This window comes from Apodemus sylvaticus, chromosome 6 (assembly GCF_947179515.1).
Source record: "Apodemus sylvaticus chromosome 6, mApoSyl1.1, whole genome shotgun sequence".
Lineage (NCBI taxonomy): Eukaryota > Metazoa > Chordata > Mammalia > Rodentia > Muridae > Apodemus > Apodemus sylvaticus.
The window spans coordinates 128,207,452-128,227,071 of record NC_067477.1 but is presented as its reverse complement, the minus strand read 5'-3'; the positions used below and the strand labels follow the sequence as shown (position 1 = coordinate 128,227,071).

Genomic DNA, 19,620 nt, shown 5'->3' with positions numbered 1-19,620 from the left:
TGCTTTTGATAATTCAACACATTTCTTTTAGTCAGTACAGGTTATCTAAGTCTTTTCAAGACTTAATAATTGAATTAGTAGGGCTTATAAGAAAAGGTTTTAGTTGTTTTGCCCACAGATTCAGTTACCATTGTTTCTGAAGGAAAAAAAAAAGTAATAAGTGAAATAAAAGTTCCATAATCTTTTTTTTTTTAATTAACACCCTACAGGATCTGCTTCAGTTTCATCTATAAGTTTATCCAAGGGTACTGATGAAGTACCTGTTCCCCCTCCTGTTCCCCCTCGAAGACGGCCAGAGTCTGCCCCAGCGGAATCCTCCCCATCCAAGGTAAAGCAAAGCACTGGTTATCTAGAAACTGTAGTCTTTAGTTGTGTCAGCTATTAATGTCAAGTCTATTTCTTGCTGGTTTAATAGTTCAAAGATTAAGTATAAATTTATCATGCAAGATGTTTATGTCTTTTCCTATAAAGGTAGTTATAGAGTATGCATGCAAATACCTGTAAGTTTAAAGCTATGAGCATTATCAAGGAAAAAAAACCAAGTTTTATTTACAAGGTAGTAAATAGTAACTTGGCCTTGTATGGTTCTTTTATATTTTGCTTGTGAGCCTTGTCTTCAACAGCTGAACCATCGCTTCAGCCCTCATGCAGTTCTTTTAAAATGTATGGTGTGTGTGTGTGTGTGTGTGTGCACATGTGTGTGCACGTGCATGTGAAGGTATATGATAATGAAACTGTACTGCGTATCTGTGAAAAGTTATTCTCTGAGCCAGATAGGGAGAGACTTAAACTGTGGGGTAAAGAGATCCTAAAGACTCATAGTAACTAAGCCTGGTGCCTATTTAAATCCCCCTCTCTTTATTGTTTATTTTGCAAGTTATTCAATAATCCTATTTGGTCTTGAGCAACCCAGAGAACAGAAGCAGCAGAATAAGTCAAGCCCATGTAGATTTCGTGAAACATACAGTATATTTAAAACTTAACAATGAGGGCTGTGGTAGTTTCTTTGCCTAATATGTACACTCAAAAATTGTGGATAGTTTATGCTAAATTAGAATTTAGTGTATTGTGTGACAGGCAGTCAGTAGTAAACAACAAACTTTTGACTAATCTTGACAAAATTAGTTTCTTTTTTGTCCCATAAGAATGAACAGAACATCTTGATTAACATATATGGTAAAACTCCACATTCTATACCCAGTGTTCTGCCAGTAGCATGTCTGAAAACTCCAAATCAACTTAATATATTTATGTGCTCTAAAAAATAAAATTAACATGTTCTGTTCTTTCTCATTTGTTAGATTATGTCTAAGCACTTGGACAGCCCCCCAGCTATTCCTCCTAGGCAACCCACATCAAAAGCCTATTCACCGCGATATTCAATATCAGATCGGACCTCTATATCAGATCCTCCTGAGAGCCCTCCCTTGTTACCACCACGGGAACCTGTGAGGACACCTGATGTTTTCTCAAGCTCGCCATTACATCTCCAACCTCCCCCTTTGGGCAAAAAGAGTGATCATGGCAATGCCTTCTTCCCAAACAGCCCCTCCCCTTTTACCCCACCACCTCCTCAGACCCCTTCTCCTCATGGCACAAGAAGGCATCTGCCATCACCACCACTGACACAGGAAGTGGACCTTCATTCCATTGCTGGGCCTCCTGTTCCTCCACGACAAAGCACTTCTCAACTTATTCCCAAACTCCCTCCAAAAACTTACAAAAGGGAGCACACACACCCATCCATGCATAGAGATGGACCACCACTGCTGGAGAATGCCCATTCTTCCTGAGTTCCTCTCAGCTGGGATACACACAGTTTCCTAGCCCCCAATCCATTGCTGGCAACGGATGCACTGAACATGCCAGCACTGAGAAGTTGAAGTGAGAACTCCAAACACTAACGACTCTACTTCAAGATGTAGTGTAAGACAATTTTAACCTGCATGGAATTATGAAATAAGATGGTATTCCAGCTTAGAATGTGGAGACTGATCTAGAAGAACTGGATAACTGATTGCACCCAGAGATCACGTGAAGGGACTTTTCTAGCCAATAGGCAGACATCCTCATATTGTGAAGTGATCTTTATCGTTAAAGGGATGGAAAACAGTCTAATGTCCAACAAGCCCATATGTTGACAGTTTTTGTAATTCAAAATATTATGCACTTTTAAAAAATCTTAAACAGGGATCTTCTCCCCTTCCTTTGTTTTCCTTTGCTTTACTCTTCTACTTTAGAATATTTTCGTAAAAATTATTCAGAGGACTGTGAGAAAAGGCTGTGGTACCTGACCTTGTTGAAACCAAGGCCCAGCACTGTACTACAGTCCTGTTTACAGATTATAACAGTGAATTGAATGGGTACCGAGGCTTCACCAAAGAGGTACTTTTTGTTATTGTTATTGTTTTAAGAATAATTATGCCAATTTTAAGAACATTCCCTACCTACCCCCACTCACAAACAAAATGTGGTGGTGTTGCCTTTAAACAAAAAATGTCAATGTCATTAACATGATGGAAGAACATTTTAAAATGTAACTGTCAAGTATACTCTTTTCACTTAGGAGACTGTTAATCTATGCTAGACTGTCCTCCCCCAGCCCTTTGTCTCACAGACGTTTACTGGTAATGTATGTCCTGGCTCGTGGCCGTCCCTCCACCATACACAGAAACGCAGGCACCCAATGTGAACAAGAGCACTCTCTGGGCCTCCCTGACACTGTTCATGTTTTACTAATAGTTGAGTAGTTAGCATACCTAGAATTACCTTGCATTGCCTAAATCATGTGTATATAGTAAATGTTATATAATATACCTTACAGGTCTGTTTTTATTTAATTGAATAAAGATAAACTACTTTGTTTGGCTGGCATATATTAAATTATTATATGGAGAAAATGGTTGATTCTTATTTCTTTGGGTTGGAAAACGTACAAACACTAAGCATAAAAGCACATGAGGTGGAACCTGGGTGTCTAGTTCTTGCAGAATAATCTCAAGTTGGAGTCTGGCGTGAAGGGAAATACTGGCTTAAAATGGGATAGGCATCTTTTGTTTTGTTTTTTGGGTCTTTTTTTTTTTTTTTGGTTTTTTTGTTTTGTTTTGTTTTTTTGAGACAGGGTTTCTCTGTATAGACCTGGCTGTTCTGGAACTCACTCTGTAGACCAGGCTGGCCTCGAACTCAGAAATCTACCTGCCTCTGCCTCCCAAGTGCTGGGATTAAAGGCGTGCGCCACCACCGCCTGGTGGGATAGGCATCTTTTAAGCAGAACCTTGCAGCTTCTTAAAATTTCTTGAGCAACCATACATATTTGTGAAGATTTATTTTGAACATTCTACTTTGCTTAAGATCTTCAGTTCCTTCAGAGTTTCTCCTTAGAGTATCTACCTGCATCCTTAATACATGATGATTCATGAAGCCTTGTACTGCTCTTCTGAGTCTGAAAAATACTGTGACTAAAATGCATGCAACTTGAAGAGAAAACATTTTCTTATTCTCCACAATGTCTGTGAACTGTGTATTCCATTCTTGGCAGTTGTCAGTGTGTGCATGTGTCCTCAGTAATGAAGCAGCATTTCAGTAATTCTGTTAATCTGTGCTGCTTCATAGTGGCAACTTAGTATTTATTAGTGCATTAAATGTACATCTTGGTGGTGCAATGTATAGTCTTCTCAGATCAGAAGAACATGAATTGTATCATCATGAGGGAGTCTATCTAGTTTGTTAGAGTTAATTCATTTTCACTCAGCTATGGTAGCCATTTTTCGATTTGTAAAAGGTCTCCTTTCTTAAGAGTCCTCAAAAGTTAATTTCAAATTCCTTCTTGGATGCAAAGTGTCCATTAGGCCATTCATTGAACAAAAATAGTTAAGCATACTTACTAATGCTGCTCTGTGTGACTGTAATGCATGTCCCCAAATCTCCTATGATTTTTTAGATCAGCCTAACTGTCCGGAGAAGTTCCCATGGCTTATTGATCACTGATCATCCTGTCCTTACTTCAAATGAGAATCTAAGAAAAGCAACATTAGAAACCCATTCAGTATCTCTCTCTCTGGCAAGTGCTGCCTTCCAACAAGGTGATGGCCCCTTTCAGTCTGCCTGAGCCAACAAGGAGCTCAGATCTGGAGTTAACTGTATTTCTCCCCAAGGGCATTCTCTATCCCACTGTTCTAGGACACCACTTCACCATACAGCCATTTTATATGCATCATGGATAGAAGATATTTTTATTCTCCAATATGGCATTTTGGCAAAAATATTTTCTGCAGCAGTAACTGATTTTAAAAATTGTAATTGGATGCTCTGAGAAGGTGAGAAAACTGTATTCTTGTGTGAACCATTATCTGGCTGGCAGATTTATTCTTAGTCATAACTAAAATGTACTAATTCAGGGGTAAAAAGCAGAACACAAATGCACCATTAAGAACTGCATCTGAATTCGAGATTACAAGGCAGCCAGTGCAGCAAATCTTGCTTAACTACGTTCCCAAATATGGGACATTTCCCCCAGAAATCAAAGTGCCAGCAAATGTTTCCTTATCCTTAGCTCTCAAAGGGGGCTCCTCAATAGAAATGCTTTGTTCACAGCTAAGCACTTTGGAAAACAGGGACAGGAAAGTATGTTTTTCTTAGTTTATTAAGACAAGATATTTATTCTTTTACTCCTTCAAATGTGTTTAAAGACTACAAATGACAAATATTGAAAGTCTGCCTAATTGAAATCTTTTTGCTTAAATAAAGGCTGTTGGGTATCAAATTGTGATTTTAGTAAGTTACTATTCTCCAACTCAATGTTTTAATGGATCTGAGTGAGGCAAGAGAATACCAAATAAACACAATCAGCAGAACAGTCTACTAAGTACTGTTTAAGTTGAAGGCCATGCTACAATTCCGAATTCTTCCTTAATGCAAACCCCAAGTGGTATTTATCAGAATGATCTTTTAATTAAGTTTGCTCATGTTATTTCATTATCTTAATGGCTTAAGTTAGAGATATTTAGTTGTTCTGGAAAATAAATGGGGATGTTGTCCCAGTTAGAGAACATACAGAAGAAAGCCTTTCCTACCCTTTTCCTATTCAAAACCAAGGCAACCATTCATTCCTGCTTTTCTGCTGCTGGATGGGTTTGCATGCTCAGTTGTCTGCCTGTTGTACTGGTGCAGGTTCTGTGTAGCCCATGTTAATCTTTACCAGTAAATGCACATCACAAGGTTACTTTCAGTTTGGCTGAAAGAGAATTGTGCAGTAAAATTAGAAGGAAAGCAATGACTTTATTCAATCAGTTTTTTTTTTTCATTTGAAATACTACTAACTTTTAAGATAATTTCATGGTCCCTTATACATAAGCCAATGAAATATTCTGAGTTCTGTTAAGAAAATAAAGCATGAACTCTACATGATAAATCTAAACTACAAAAACACTGGTAAGTTCTTTTATAAGTTTCATGCCTTATTTCCATTTTTGACACCATAAAGTGCATTTTCTGTCAACTGTGAGCAAATTTCCCTTTGCCTTTAATAAACATAGTGCATTAAGTAGCCAGTTGCTGAAAAATTACAAAGCAAGTTAGCTAAAGGTGGGTCACACTGGACTACATTCAAAGAACCAAGATCTATAAAAGATGCAAGTTGTACGTGGTGTGGCTTAGCATGCACCTGTGCAGATGCATGCCACTTCAGTAGCTGCCAAATGTGCCTTTAATTAAAAACATCTCTAATTTTTTTTTCTTCAAATCAAGTCAGCATTTGGGGACACGATTAGGGCAGGGGACTTGGGGGCACAAATATCTGGTGAAACCACCAGAGAATTTGTCAACGTGACATGTATAATTTTAGTTGAGATGTGTCTGTGTATATATGTGTATTTGCCTTTGTTTAGAAGCACGGTTACTTGCTGAAATGATTGTTAAAAAATGCTCTGTCAGTCTTATTTGATGTAAGAGCAAAGTGTGGTGTACACATCTAATGATGGCCTTTGTACCTAACCATGTTTGTAGGTGATCTTTGTATTCTGTGTGCAGCAATATTCAGTTTGCGTTAAAGTGGAAAAATGGCTGTTATTTTTCTGGCATTACTAAGATAAATTGAAAAATAATAAAGAAAAATACCTTATATAGCCTACAAGTGTGTTATTTTGCATGTATTATTTTAGAGGGCAGTATTTTGAAGTTGTTAGTGATTCTAATTTAGCTTCTATTTGTAACAGGTAGGACGGCCTTGGGGTACACACCGAAGGCAGTTACATTTCCAAAAGAATGTGCTTGGGTGGTGCAACCAGCTGGTGTCAAGAAGATCGACTTTACAAGTCCTTTTCAATTTGGGATGAGGGCTTAAGGTTGTATCTAAAGAACTTTGTAAATATAGAGTCACTTGAAGTATACCATAAAATAGAAATATTAAATGATTATTAGATTCAGTCCATTTATTTCAAAACAAAGGCAAGCCAGGCTATGTGGTACAGGTCTATGAGCCCAACTACTCAGGAGACTTCAAAGCACAACTGGGCAACAGTGAGTTCAAGGCCATCCAAGAACCTGTCTTAAAATAAATGGGCTCGGGTGCTGCTCAGTGATACAGTGCTTGCTAACAGTGAAGCCCTGGTCCTCGTCCCCTCTACCAGACAGAGAAGCAAACAGAAGCCAGGCAAGTGAAGCCCTAGGCAGTGGTGTGTCCGGTCCTGACAGAGACAGAGGTCCCGTGCTACCAGTGCCCAGAGGGAGGCCTGCACGGCTGAGACTTGGCATGTATTACTGAATGGATTCTAGGCCACCGAGTTCACTAACTGTAAGTAAATAAGATAACACTGATATTAGTGAGATTCTGATTTGCTCTTTAAGTGTTAATTCTGAACTTTAACCAAGAGATTCGCCTTTTTGCTTTATAATCAAAAGTAAATGCTAGGTCATCAAAAAGGAGAGCCTTAAATTTCAAGGCAGAGCTAAGGAGGCCTTCTCCACATTTGAGCCTGCATTTCTGCACCTTTGATTGACTACAAATGCAGAAAAGCAGTTTATGGCCATGCTAAACTTTTGGGACCTTTAGTAGCTGGTTTCATTGCCTTCATAACTGATGCAAGAAATGTAAGATTCTCTGTGGCAGAGTAAGCAAGTGCTATGGAGAAAACCTGTCTATTCTGCTTCCAGTACTTACTGGGTGAATGACTGACATGTACATCACAATGCCTTCCACAAAGCACTTGACACATGGCAAACAAAAGTATAAAGGATGTGTTTATAATTTGTCTTTTTAGAAAACTCTGAAGAGGTTGGCTGTCTGTCCTGACACCCTATGATTTGATTCAGTATGGCTTCCTGTGTTGTTTATCACTAGACAGATTGGTTTTGAGTGACCTTAAGCATTTGTTAAGAGCCCATTTGACTATTCAGCCACAAGTAAATATTGGTCTTCTTACAGAACTGATGTTAGAACACATGAATGAAGAAAAATCCATTTCATGGGATTTATGAGCAAGTATGAAGATGTAGATAATATTTTATAAGTAGAATATTGTATATTAAAAATGCAGCTACTTCTAGGCAGTGGTAATGCATGCCTTTAATCCCAGCACTTGAAAGGTGAGGCAGGTAGATCTGAGTTCAAGGCCAGCCTGGTCTATGGAGGACAGCCAGGGCTACACAGAGAAACTTTGTCTTGAGAAAACAAACAAAACAATTGTAACTGCTATGAAGAGAAGAGAGGACTGGTGAGTAGAAGTGTGGAATTTAACTGTGATGGTCAGTTAGTCTCATAGAGGTATATAAACTTTCCAAGAGGTGAAAGAATGAGACATCTAAATGGCTAAGCCAGAGGCAGTTCAATAGTCTGGAGGTGGAGGCATACTTAGTATATTTGAGAGTACAGAGGTTGCTTGTGTGGATGAGAAATGAATATGGATAGACTAGAAAGAGGTGCCACTGGGAGCTAAGCACTGCAGATCACTTAAAGCTTTAAACGCCATTGCTGTCATTCTAAGGGCACTTAGAGCCTGGTCCTCAACCTATGCATCACCACTCCTTGGAGGAGTTGAATGACCTTTCACAGGGGTCACCTAAGACTACTAGAAAACACAGATATTTATATTACAATTCATAACAGTAGCAAAATTACACTTATGAAGTAGCAACGAGAGTAATTGTGTAGCTGGGAGTGACCACAATATGATATTAAAGGGCTGCAGCATTAGGAAGGGTGAGCAGCACAGACTTAGAGGTTGGAGCTGAAGAACAAGATCCACTTTACACTCACTGTGCATGGAGAATAAAGTAAGAGCAGGAAGAGGGAGGCGAGTCTAACAGAAAGTGGGAGTGGGAACGAGGGCAAGGGCTGAGTTAGGAATGTATTAGGCGACACCCACTTTACCACAGCCTGAACATCCTATCAGAAAACAGAACTATCAAGGTCAACTTCAAGGTTTGGGGCCAGAGCAACAAAAATGAAGATTACCACTAGCTGAGATGGGGAAGATACTGTGGAAAAGGCTTAGATATAAGTTTGAACATTCAAAGAGTAAATCTGACATCTTAAGTCAAAAGGAAATCACAAGTCCAAGAATGCTTAGCAGCCACAAGTCCCACATTTCCATCTCTAAATCACTGTGTGACAAGGAATTCCAACTTTACTAGAAGTGTTGCTGTTTTAGGCTCTTGTAGAAACTTACTAATGGCAATGTTTTGTGAAAAAGTTAATATAAGCACTAGATAATATTATTGCCCTGTGTTATCTAAGACATTTAGTCATTTATTTTTAAGGGCTTGCAATTGATTTTCTTCTTGAATATTAATTAATAAGGAATAATTATCCTGTGTATGCATGTATTTTAATAAAATCACAATGTGTACTGCTCATTACAAAGGTAACAAATTTAGGAATACAAAATCTCAGCCTAGGCAAACATAAATGCAACTCTGGACCAAGACCCAAATAACCCCACCCTAACGGGACTGCACAGTGCCATTGCTGAGATGACATAAGAACAATGAGGTGGAAAAGCAGTACCATCAGCTACCACAGAACTCCACTCTAGGAGTTTCCCTAACGATCTAGTTCCAATCTCAGATGAGCTTAAACACAAAATGAAACAGCCCAGCAGAAGAATCTTAGCATTGTAACCCATACGTCCCTCTTTCTCAGACGGTCCAGCTCTGAACTCAAGAGAAGTAAGATGCTCCTTGCTTGGGCTTGTATTTAGACTCTTCAAGGCGGCAAAAGTTACTACTGGGACATTCTAGTAGAAAAATCTGCATCTCTGGTGAAGTGGCTTCTTTCTCCCTATTACCCTGATCATTTCCTGCAGACACCAGTGGTCAGAGGGCTGGAGACCAGAGGTAGAGCAACTGTCTCACCTTGACTAATTCATGCCTAAGTCATCATTATGCCCAATATCACAAGTCACTAAAGACCCCACCTTCCCTTTCAATTTTCAGTGCTATCTAGAAAGATTATGAAATGAGCCAGAAGAAAAGATAGTAACCTATTACTCTTTTAATTGGAGAAGTTTTTCAGTACTGGGAGAGTGGCGTGGTATCTTTAACTGGTTCTGAAGACAACTGTATCTTACTTCCTTTCTGATTAGCATTTTCCTTAAAAAAAAAATGTGAGAGTCTGAGCTGACAATGCTGTAGTTCTGCCACATGCAAAGTGGAAGTGATTAGTGGAGCACACACACACACACACACACACAAAGCATTGTCTCACCCTTGAGAGGACTTGCTGTCTTAATATGCAGGTAAGACAAATATCAAAAGATGAACTAGACCACCACACAGGATCTCAGAAAAATGAGGGCAGGCTTAACCTGGATCTTCCGATCAGCTCAGCGGGAAGAGCCAGAGCAGGGATGTGAAGCAGGGGTGAGCTGGAAAGGGCTCGGCTCAGTGGCAAAGAGGGAGCCCAGTTTAGTGGACATTGGTTTATGCAGAGCCACAAACAGAAAACGAGAAGCCATGATAGAGTGACCCTAAACTGTGGCACTAGGGACTTGGGGATCTGCGCACAGATAAGAGCTGTATTTCACTAAACTGTGTTTGGTAATATGGATATTCTGGGGAATATGGGAAGCAGGAGTGTTTAGAGGTAGGTAGAACTGCACTCAGCCAGGGTCCACTTAACAGGAAACAGGGACCCAGAGTGGCAACATTATTAGTTTAATCATATACAACGGTGGTCTGCAGATAGAGATGAGGTATGCTGTCAAAATAAAATCTCAGAGGCGTGCAATATTTTAAAACTTTCTAGTAAGCCACTGTTTTGATGACAAGCAGGAAGAAAATTCTTATTTTTGTTTGTAGTTTAGTTGTTTCACTCTCCACATCTGGTTGATTTGACATTGTGCTTTTAAACACTGCCCAGAACAATTTTAGCCTGATAAAAAATCTGATTTCAGTGGTCTATTAAATTCCAGGAAATGAAAACCTTAGCTGATATTTAAATACTGAAACTCCAAAACTTTGGTAGTAATCCTTTACATGTTTCACATATTTAATTGTATGCTGATAGGTGTGTTGCCAATTAATCACTAGACAAGGAGAAAATTATAATACTTAAAAATAAAACACCCAACAGTGCATTCCTACAGAAGTACTGTCTGAAGAAATCAATGTGAATACTGTCTTTAGGCAACTGCCTGCCATGGAGCCAAGTGGTTAAACCTTTGTTTTGTTTCTTCCTATTATAAATCTGATGTTTGGGGTCTATCCAGGAAAAGGATGCTGGCCATCTGGGGCATGTCTAGGTTCAAGAGCACACTTTACCACTCCAGAGCCAGGCAGGCCTCACTCAAGTAGGACTGAGTCCTCTACTTGGGCTACAATAGCTTCTATTCTTTATTACCCCTAGGAGACTTGAGGAGTACCTCAAGTTTTCATTCTGACCTGTGTTTGTAGTAACCACTGTATAAATGTAACCATTAGAGAACTGGTGCTGGGGTCAGCTTCAGTCTAGACTAAAGGAAGGTTTTAGGGCTGGGGATATAACTCAGTGGCTGAGCGCTTGCCTGGCATGCCCCAGACCCTGGGTGCAAAGCCTTTGAAAGAGGATGTAGCAAGTCAGTGCTCTTTTTCTCCTGGTCTGCCTGGGCTTAAGTGGATCAAACACTCTGAGATCTCTGGATCTATGATTGTTGCAGTCACCAACACAGCCCACACAAGCAAAGTATTTCTTTGTTTTGTCTCCACCCCTGTTTCATTTGAGTTCCAGAACCAGAGAACAAGTTGGAGAGCACTGTATCTTTAAGTTTTGAAGCTTCTAAGTCATATTTTAAGGACAAATTCTTTAGAACTCTGATTCGTACACATAAAATTCGGTTCTGTTAACCTGATGCCTTAAAAGACATTACATTTTGCCTTGAGGTCTGGAAAGGTATGAAGCACGACACACTGGGCCCTCACATAGACTGCTCTAGTCTAAGCACAGTGGGGGAACTCATGAACTATGCATTAAAATTCCTAGGAAGAACAAAATTCATATCCACGCTAAAAATGAACACGATTATTATTATACTTGGGGAATGACTTCAAGGTGCAAGTTTTTGTTCTTACAAACATTTATTTTCCTCCAAATTTAGTATGTTTCTTCCTGTAATGATGTGGAAAGTCTTCATTTCCCTTTACCCAAGTGTTGAGGTTCATAAAGCGAAGTCTTAACCATAGACTAATCGTCATCACTTCAGGTTTCTTGTATGTTGATTTAGTTTCATATGTAAATATTTATATTAGTTTTCCTTAGGGATTTATACATTGAGATATATATATATATATTCCTGCAGAGATATATACAAGCTTTTACCCTCCTCTTACCACTCGATAATACAACTGTAAATGTATTTACACAGCTGTTCCTTGGTCAAGGTCATTTGCAAGAGCAAGTCGGTTTCTGAAGAAATCTTGTTTGGTGGGTGAAGGATCCATTGAGGGGTTCTCATTAGTTTTTTCCCTGTATTCTGATCCACTGGACCTAAAATCTCAGCACACAGATAAAGTACAGGTTGATTTGGTTTTAATTGTTTTCAAGTATTTTATCTATCCAAATTGTTTTGCATTTGTAAAACAGTTGCCTCCTAGATCTGGAATCATTTTTTACTCCCCTGGATTTCAAAACTTAAGATATGTGTATCTAAACTTTGCAGTGAACATACAGAATCTCTCTCTAGTGCTTCATAGGGCTTCTGTGACAACTACAGATGCCAGTGTAAGTCACCGTGGAAAAGCACTGTAGCAGGAATGAAGCTCAATGAAATAACTACTCCACAGGTTACCAAGGCCCTTAAATTAAAACGGTTAGCAGGGGCCCTTGCTTAATCTAGACAATACATACAAACTCTTGCTTTTGCTTGTTTTCATTTTTAAAGGAGAGGTTTATTGAAGCCAACCACACATATATGCTACATTTGTTGAATGCAGAAATCAGTACAGTTGTCTCAACCACCACAAAGAAAACCAAGACTAATCAATAGTCAGCTCAGTCCGTTTGAGTGCCAGTCGAGGGTGCATTCTTCCTTTCTCTTGGTTAAACCAGTTAGGCAATCCATTCCAGATCTGTACCTTCTCCAGTCTGTTCATGTCAGAAGTCCCTAGAGGGAGGAGGCTTTCTAGAAATAATCTCTTATACAACTAGACTGAAGCCCTCTCACTAATTTAAACTTTGAGTTTGGATGGGTAAAAGTAGCCCAGTAACCAAGAACCAATGTCAGAGTCCTACTTAGGATGTTTGAAAGGGATGTTCCAAAGCTCCTGTTGAAGTGAATAATTTCTCCATACACTGCATCAGGCGTGCTTTCCCTAAACACAAGCGCAGGGCAACTTGTCACCAAGTTCTTTCACTGTCACTAGTACACTATTTTTGTGTCCTTGTTTGTTCAGGGAGATTTCTGTTGGTTACTTTTTGTGTATGTGGGAGGGTGCTTTATTTGCTCTACTGTGGTGACTGACCATAGGGCCCTCACGCAAAAGGCCAATGCTCTATTGCAAGATATCCCCAGCCCAAGTCCTTGTTATTAATAATTATTTCTATTAATTATGAATCTGCATTTACTGAGGAATTTACTGGGGAAGAATTCAAACATCCTTTTCTATTCTTCAAGTAAAAACACTGGCCCTATGGAAACACTAAAGATGTCTGGAAAAGTGATAAATGGACTAGATAGTTTTATTTTTCAATTTGATAACAGGAATGAAGCTATAGCTACCTAGCATGCTTTTCTTCTGGTTAGAAAGGAATGCTTTCCCACTATATCCTAACAGAGAAACCTTGCTCTCTCAGCATCAGTACATCTGGGGACTCGTGAGATAAAAGAGTGCCTGGGTAGGGTAAATAACCTCTTTTCAGGGGTCAGCCTAAGCTCCCTAAAAACAGATTCACAACTTCCCGCAAACTCTACGATTGCTTTCAGCTCTCAGAACTCCTGCCTCCCTCCAGTTCAGATCATTCCTGGTCAGCATAGTTGTGCCCCAAATGTTGGTAATTTCATCCTGGCTATTCACTCTTTCCTTTTCTTCTGCTATGTGGGAGCCTGGAAGCCCTTCCTTCTGGTTTAGGGCAGGGAGCAGGAGTTCAATTGCTGCTGTCTATTCTCAATTGTTTTCCCTCGTGAATATTTCTCAATGAAGTCATTAGTCCACAATCAATGCCTTCACCTCTCGTTTTCCCTCTTTCTTACATCTGACCTCTCCAAAGCCCAACATGTCATACTTTTAGGTTCCCACATGCAACTGTTTGGAGTTTACCTGGAACTGGGAAAGCTTTGATGTCACCACCAGCCCCAAGGACCACAGAAATCTTCACCAGTTGAGTTCCCATTTCTGAAACAAATGCCAAAATCGCCCTGTCTAGTTTCCACAAACTGAGCTCAGACTTTTTTTTAACTACTCTTCTTACAAAATGTACTTTCCCTTTGTCTCCAGTACAAATGTCTACATTTCTGACATTTACTAATTACTATTAATTACTAAGTAATTAGTGGCTAACTTACTAATTGTTTTCAAAATACAGAGTTCTACTGTAGCAATGAGTCCGAGCTCATTTTCACCTTTTTAAAGACAATTTTAGCTGACTTTTATAATCCTCACCATACGATAGGTATACCTGGACTCTTCCAAAGGAGTAGGTGTAAATAAGTAAGGAAAGCCCTGCAGAATCTAAGAGAAAGAGATAGTATGTTTTCTTTTTATTCCCTTTTTTTGTAAAACACAAAAATGGCTTTTGAACACCCTACACCATTTTGAGAGGCTGCAGGGCACATCAGATACTAAAGGACAGGCAGGAACTCTCTGGGAAGGGAACAATGGCTGCCAATATAATCTGACACATAGTTATCCAATAATTTGACATAAATGGAAATGGAAAGAAACAGAATGGACTTGTAACTAACCTTCCTTCAAGTGACAGCAAAAAAGAAAATTGCAAGCTGGGTAGGTCAGTAAGTACAATTTTAACAGATAACCCTGAAATCACTGGAGTGGGAAAGGAAGGTCTAGTCAAGTGCTCATAATCTCCAACAGAGAGACTTGGTTCTCGGATATGAAAGACTACTTCCTTGAAGGAGTTATGCTTGCAGATGGAGAGGATTGGAGAAGGTGGAGAAGCACCTGCCCTAATAGTGAAAACAGTCATGGCACTCACAGGCTGAAGAGTAAGCGCTCTGTTAATACGTGCTGCGGACTAGACCGTGCAGCTATGCTGCCCTTTCATTGGACAATGAGCTCCAAGTGGGCAGGAGCTAGATCTTCTCCTTGTTTGGTGCTGCACAGAACCTAAAGACACTTAAATAACTGACTGTGGGTGACCTGCTGAGAAGCACTAACAATCAGGCTTGGTAGTCTAAATCTCTTATCCTTTAAAAGCATCCCCTCTTGGATTTGAAATTTGCATAAGGAAACTAAATGAGATAAGACAGAACTACAAAGTGGTAAAAGGAAGAGTGGGCTTGGGGTGGGTGTTAGGAGGCAGAGGAAATGATCATAAAGGAACCAACTGATCTTCGAATTCTGCTTTCTGTTCTATGCACTGTTCCAAAGGGAGGCATATACAAAAACTGTGAGAAGACACCAAACAAAAAAGGGCTCACTGACAATGGAATATATAGGGTCAGAAGCACACCTGACCATGTGTGAATGAAATAGATTTGATGCCATTGATGGAGGGAATATGACAGCTGGACTAGAAATAATCGTATAAATTACAAAGCACTAAAACAGAAGAGAAGGGGTGAAAAAATGTATTCAGCATCCAGAGGCCATATTCTTTATCTTCTGTCCACAACATGAATACTAAAAAGTGGAGACTCCCTCTCTGCCCTGCTCCTCACCTGTTTTACATAGTCTCCCCGCCGCTCTGCCCAGCTCAGACTACTCACTTACCCAGGAGTAAGAGTTATGAATAAAGGTGTGAAAGCATTTGCCTCTGCTTTGATGTCAGTCTGGGTTTAAGACTTTGACGGTGTCCATATATATATATATATATATATGTATGTATGTATATACATACATACATATATATATATATATATACATACATATATACATACATACATATATACTCTTCTAGGGGATCGTTTATCTTGCATCTTACTCTAAGGGAGGACAGGTAAGGATTCAGTCAAGCATTGGCCTTTACTATCACGTTTGTCCCTAGTGTCTAAGAATCACATTTAAAATGTGTAAAGTCATTTAACATTTTCAGACTGTAAGTTAGTACACTTCATTCTGACCAGAGTTTTCAGGGACCTGGTATCTACCCAGGGCAAATGTGCCTGAGATGGAAACGATAAATGGGTTACCCTTTTCCTCAAATATCGTGGGCACTTTTTCAGAATATGTTTTATGATGTCAACTTGACTCTGCCTTTTGAATCCTTGTGGGCATGAGCATTCGGCCCTCCCAGCCTCAGAGGGAAGAGAACCCTTTCTCAGGTTTTCTGCTGCATCTGGTTCCATGCCTAGCTTCATCCCGAAGCAGCACTCTGGGTGTGTGGGGCCACCAGCCAAACAAGCCCCTATGGAACAAAAAGTGTGTCAGTGTAGAGAGGCCCGAACCTCAGAGGACTACAGGGGAGGGAGGCAGCAAGCCCCAAGCATGAAGGTGGCTTTCCTGGGAGGCCAGGCTCTGGAGTGATTCCAGTAGCCAGGGTTAGCTACTTAAGGTCACCGGGCTTGCTGCCAACTGACTTCCTGACACAAAATGGTTTGACATTTTTCTACCTGTACCTCATCTTTTACAACAATCTAGATTTAAGTCTTTAATAACTTCCAGACAGATTCCTCTAGAAGGGATAGTTTATCTTTCATCCTATGCATTCCTGGGTTCAGAGTGCAAGTTACTGTGCAATGGCTGGGACCACGTCATTCATGATCCTATATGCATGTCTGGAGTTGTGCACACATACAAGAATGGTGTATTCACATCTGAGTTAAAAGCACAGGCCCTTCTCTCTGTAATACGATATACAAGTGTGGTCCTTAATAGACTTTCCATGGTCTTCAGATGAAAATGCCAGAAGAGGCTATTTAACTTGCTTCTTTAACTCTTGCCTCTTCCCAAAGACTCCCTAAGCACAAAGCTATAATGAGGCCATCTCCATGGTACTGACTGTTCTAGACCAGATCTTGTAAGCCAGGAAAACCTGTCTCAGTGGCTCCACCTTCACCTCCACTCAGAAAATACTTCACATTCCAAATACAAAGGACAGTGTCATTACTGTTGATAGTGATGTGACTAACGCAGACTGATCTAAGAAAAGACTAAGAGAATCCACTGACTTCTTCCCTAAGAAACATGTCCAACATTGCCGGAGGACTGAAGGCAACTAACCAGAATGAATCTGGAGAGCTATAGCAAGTCATCTGCATTATACCAAGGTCCGTGGGAGTAGGGAGCTAGAGAAATATTAAAACCTGGCATTCTATAATATTTGAAATTATAGGCCCAACAGCACATTCATTTCTTGTTTTGGGCGGTATAACTAAGTGACTATTCAGACTGAGCTATAAAAAAGTCAAAGTATAAATAAAGCAAATATACAAACTATAAGAGACTCTAATTTCTTGTGCAATCTCCCATCCAGTTGTGGGAGTACTGTTCAGAGAACCCAGCTAGAACCATCTAGTTTCTGTTTCAGACAACCCACTCACTCTCCCGAGTCCCCCAGTTCCAGGCAAGTGCAGTTTTAGTGTATTCCTGCTCCTCTTCCTCACTTTGGCTAGTGCTACCCCTGGACATAAAGGGGCAATCTCTTCCCTGCCTTGTATGACTGAAAGGGCTTTTTTAAAGTATCTCTTTGATAATCAGGAATTTTTAAGGAACCAATGGTAGATCTGTTGCCAATTATTTTCCAACAGCTAGTGCTCAGTCATTATAAATGGTAGTAAGTGACAAACAATTGTTTCTTTGGGAGAATCTTATGACTTAAAAAGTATCCAACAGACTCAAGCAGTGTGTATCCTTAGGAGTTTGGAGTTCTTCAAAGGATTTAGAACCTAAATCCCAAGTTCAGACTGGCAAGTTGTCTACATCTTCCTGGTCATGTCATTAGCAGTATAGACCAGGAAAGAACTATATCCATAATCCTAGAAATGGATAAAACAGTTCTTAAGCCTCAATCCCTATGTAAAGTGGCTTGAGGTCCAGCAACAGTCATGCATGCATTAGGTTGCCTAGCAAAACTGGAAGGAGACTGGAGGGCTTGGTTAACTGTAGACCCGATGTTCTTCTTTCCTCTTCCTCCTCCTTCTAGTAACAACAGGCAAGGACCGACAATCAGATACCCACTAATCTCAACATCACCCTCCCACTGCAGGAGAATTAGACAAAGCATTAAAAAAAAAAAAAAGAAAGTCAAGGGCAGGCTTTCCCCCACTTCTTCTATCAAGACCAGTATCTAAATCAACCAGTAATCTACCTTTAAGGAGAAAGGGATTTCCCAGTAAGTTTCCAAAGGCAACAAGAACACCTTCATTTAGTTTTTCTAATAACTAAAAAATAGACTTGAGATTGAAACCTGACTTAAAATGATCTCTAACAAGAGGAAGTGACTAGTAAGCAGACCTCTCTAGGGAGAGGAAGGCAGGCCTGAGGACCAGTGTCAGTGGAACAGGGGCCACCCGGCAGGCAAAGGCTGGACTGCCGAGTCACTTGGGAGTCACATCCCCTTACTGGGACCTGGCCCTACCTCCCAATCTACAACATGACACTGGCCAAAATGCCTGCAATAATAATGTTTCATGCAACAATAAGACTTAGAATAAGGAACTAATTCCCAACTAATATGGACACTCTGAAAGTCTTCAATAGGACCTGAAACTCCATTCATTCAGGGAAAACCCTTACAGAGTGATCAATACCCACTTCTAAGAACGTGGATAACGCGGCCCAAGAGGGCAGAAGCGCTCCAGTGCCTGAAGAACACTTTCCACAGGTGGAAGACTCTGACTCAACACCCAGCCCCTCAAAGAGAGGACCATGCCCCTCTCAACCCATTTTCCAGGGTAACCCTTCTGTTCACTCCTCTCAAAGCAACATTAAGAATGAGGAGGAAGGATTTTAAGAAGTGGAAGGGAAGCTGAGTTTGCTTCTGTTCAGAAATTGAACACAAACACTAAATTTAAAACAGTTGTGTATGACTGGGCTACTTAGTAATCACTACTGTTAAAACCTCAGGGTTTTTGTCAGAGGGAAATGAGTTACACAACACTGTTTTATCTAAGGGCTACTCACTTCTTTTTAAAGAGCTTGCGGAATGAGCTGCGAAAGCCCCCTTTCTGGTCTTGCCTGGGATTCTGATCGCTGAAAGAAGTCTGTTCACTCTCTCTTTCTTCCTTTGGACAGAATCGGGTGGCATCCTCTAGGTGCATCTCCTGAAAACACAGAAAAGGAGTGTTTTTGTACTCTTTTCCACAGAAAAATCTGCCCTGGCTGTGGGATGGTGCTTTAGCTTTGCCGCCTGCCTCTCCTACTCCCAAGACTACCTGTGGCAGGAGAACTCTGACCCCACAAGTTGCCCTCTGTCCTCCTCTGCTTTCTATTGCTGTGATAAATAGAGGCCATGACTGAAAAGCAACTTGGGAAGGATTGCACTTCCAGGTAACATTCCAGCACTGCAGGAAGGCAGGGCTGGAACTCGGGGTAGAAACCATGGGGCATCACTACTCACTGGCCTACTCTCCTAGGTTTGCTCAGAGTGCGTGGGACAGCACCCCTCTGCACACACACACAAACACACACACACACACACACCCTGGGTGCTGGGACTGGGTCCTCCTCTATCCATTAGTAATCAAGAAAATGCCCCTACAGGCCGGGCTATAGCCACCTGATGGAGGCCTGTTCTCAGTTTAAGTTTTTCTTGCCAGACAACTCTAGTTTCTATTAAGCTGATAAAAGATTAACCAGTACATTTTCTGACCTCAACACACTTGCCATGGCACACATGATAACAATGGATGTATGTCTCTTTTCTTTTCTTTTTCCTTCTTCCCTTTTTAATGTATATGGGTATTTTGCCTGATTCTGTGTACCACATACATGTCTGGTACTTATGGAGGCCAGAAGAGGCCAATGGATCTCCCAGAACTGGAGTCACAGATAGCTGTGAGCCACCATGTAGGTGCTGAGAATTGATCTTGGACC

At 40.4% G+C, this 19,620-nt stretch overlaps 2 protein-coding genes across 2 annotated transcripts in view; one reads left to right on the top strand and one right to left on the bottom strand.

Annotated features, from left to right (window-relative positions):
- Sos1 (SOS Ras/Rac guanine nucleotide exchange factor 1) overlaps positions 1-6,118 on the top strand; it is an 87,111-nt gene extending 80,993 nt beyond the window's left edge. Inside the window, exons 21-22 of the mRNA XM_052186454.1 lie at positions 210-328; positions 1,302-6,118. Coding sequence (XP_052042414.1) covers positions 210-328; positions 1,302-1,793 — 611 coding nt within the window. The 3' untranslated portion in view covers positions 1,794-6,118. The remainder of the gene's footprint in view (positions 1-209; positions 329-1,301) is intronic.
- Positions 6,119-11,561: 5,443 nt separating this feature from the next.
- Arhgef33 (Rho guanine nucleotide exchange factor 33) overlaps positions 11,562-19,620 on the bottom strand; it is a 60,935-nt gene continuing 52,876 nt past the window's right edge. Inside the window, exons 19-20 of the mRNA XM_052186762.1 lie at positions 18,709-18,848; positions 11,562-11,956 (exon numbers count right to left, since the gene is read on the bottom strand). Coding sequence (XP_052042722.1) covers positions 11,827-11,956; positions 18,709-18,848 — 270 coding nt within the window. The 3' untranslated portion in view covers positions 11,562-11,826. The remainder of the gene's footprint in view (positions 11,957-18,708; positions 18,849-19,620) is intronic.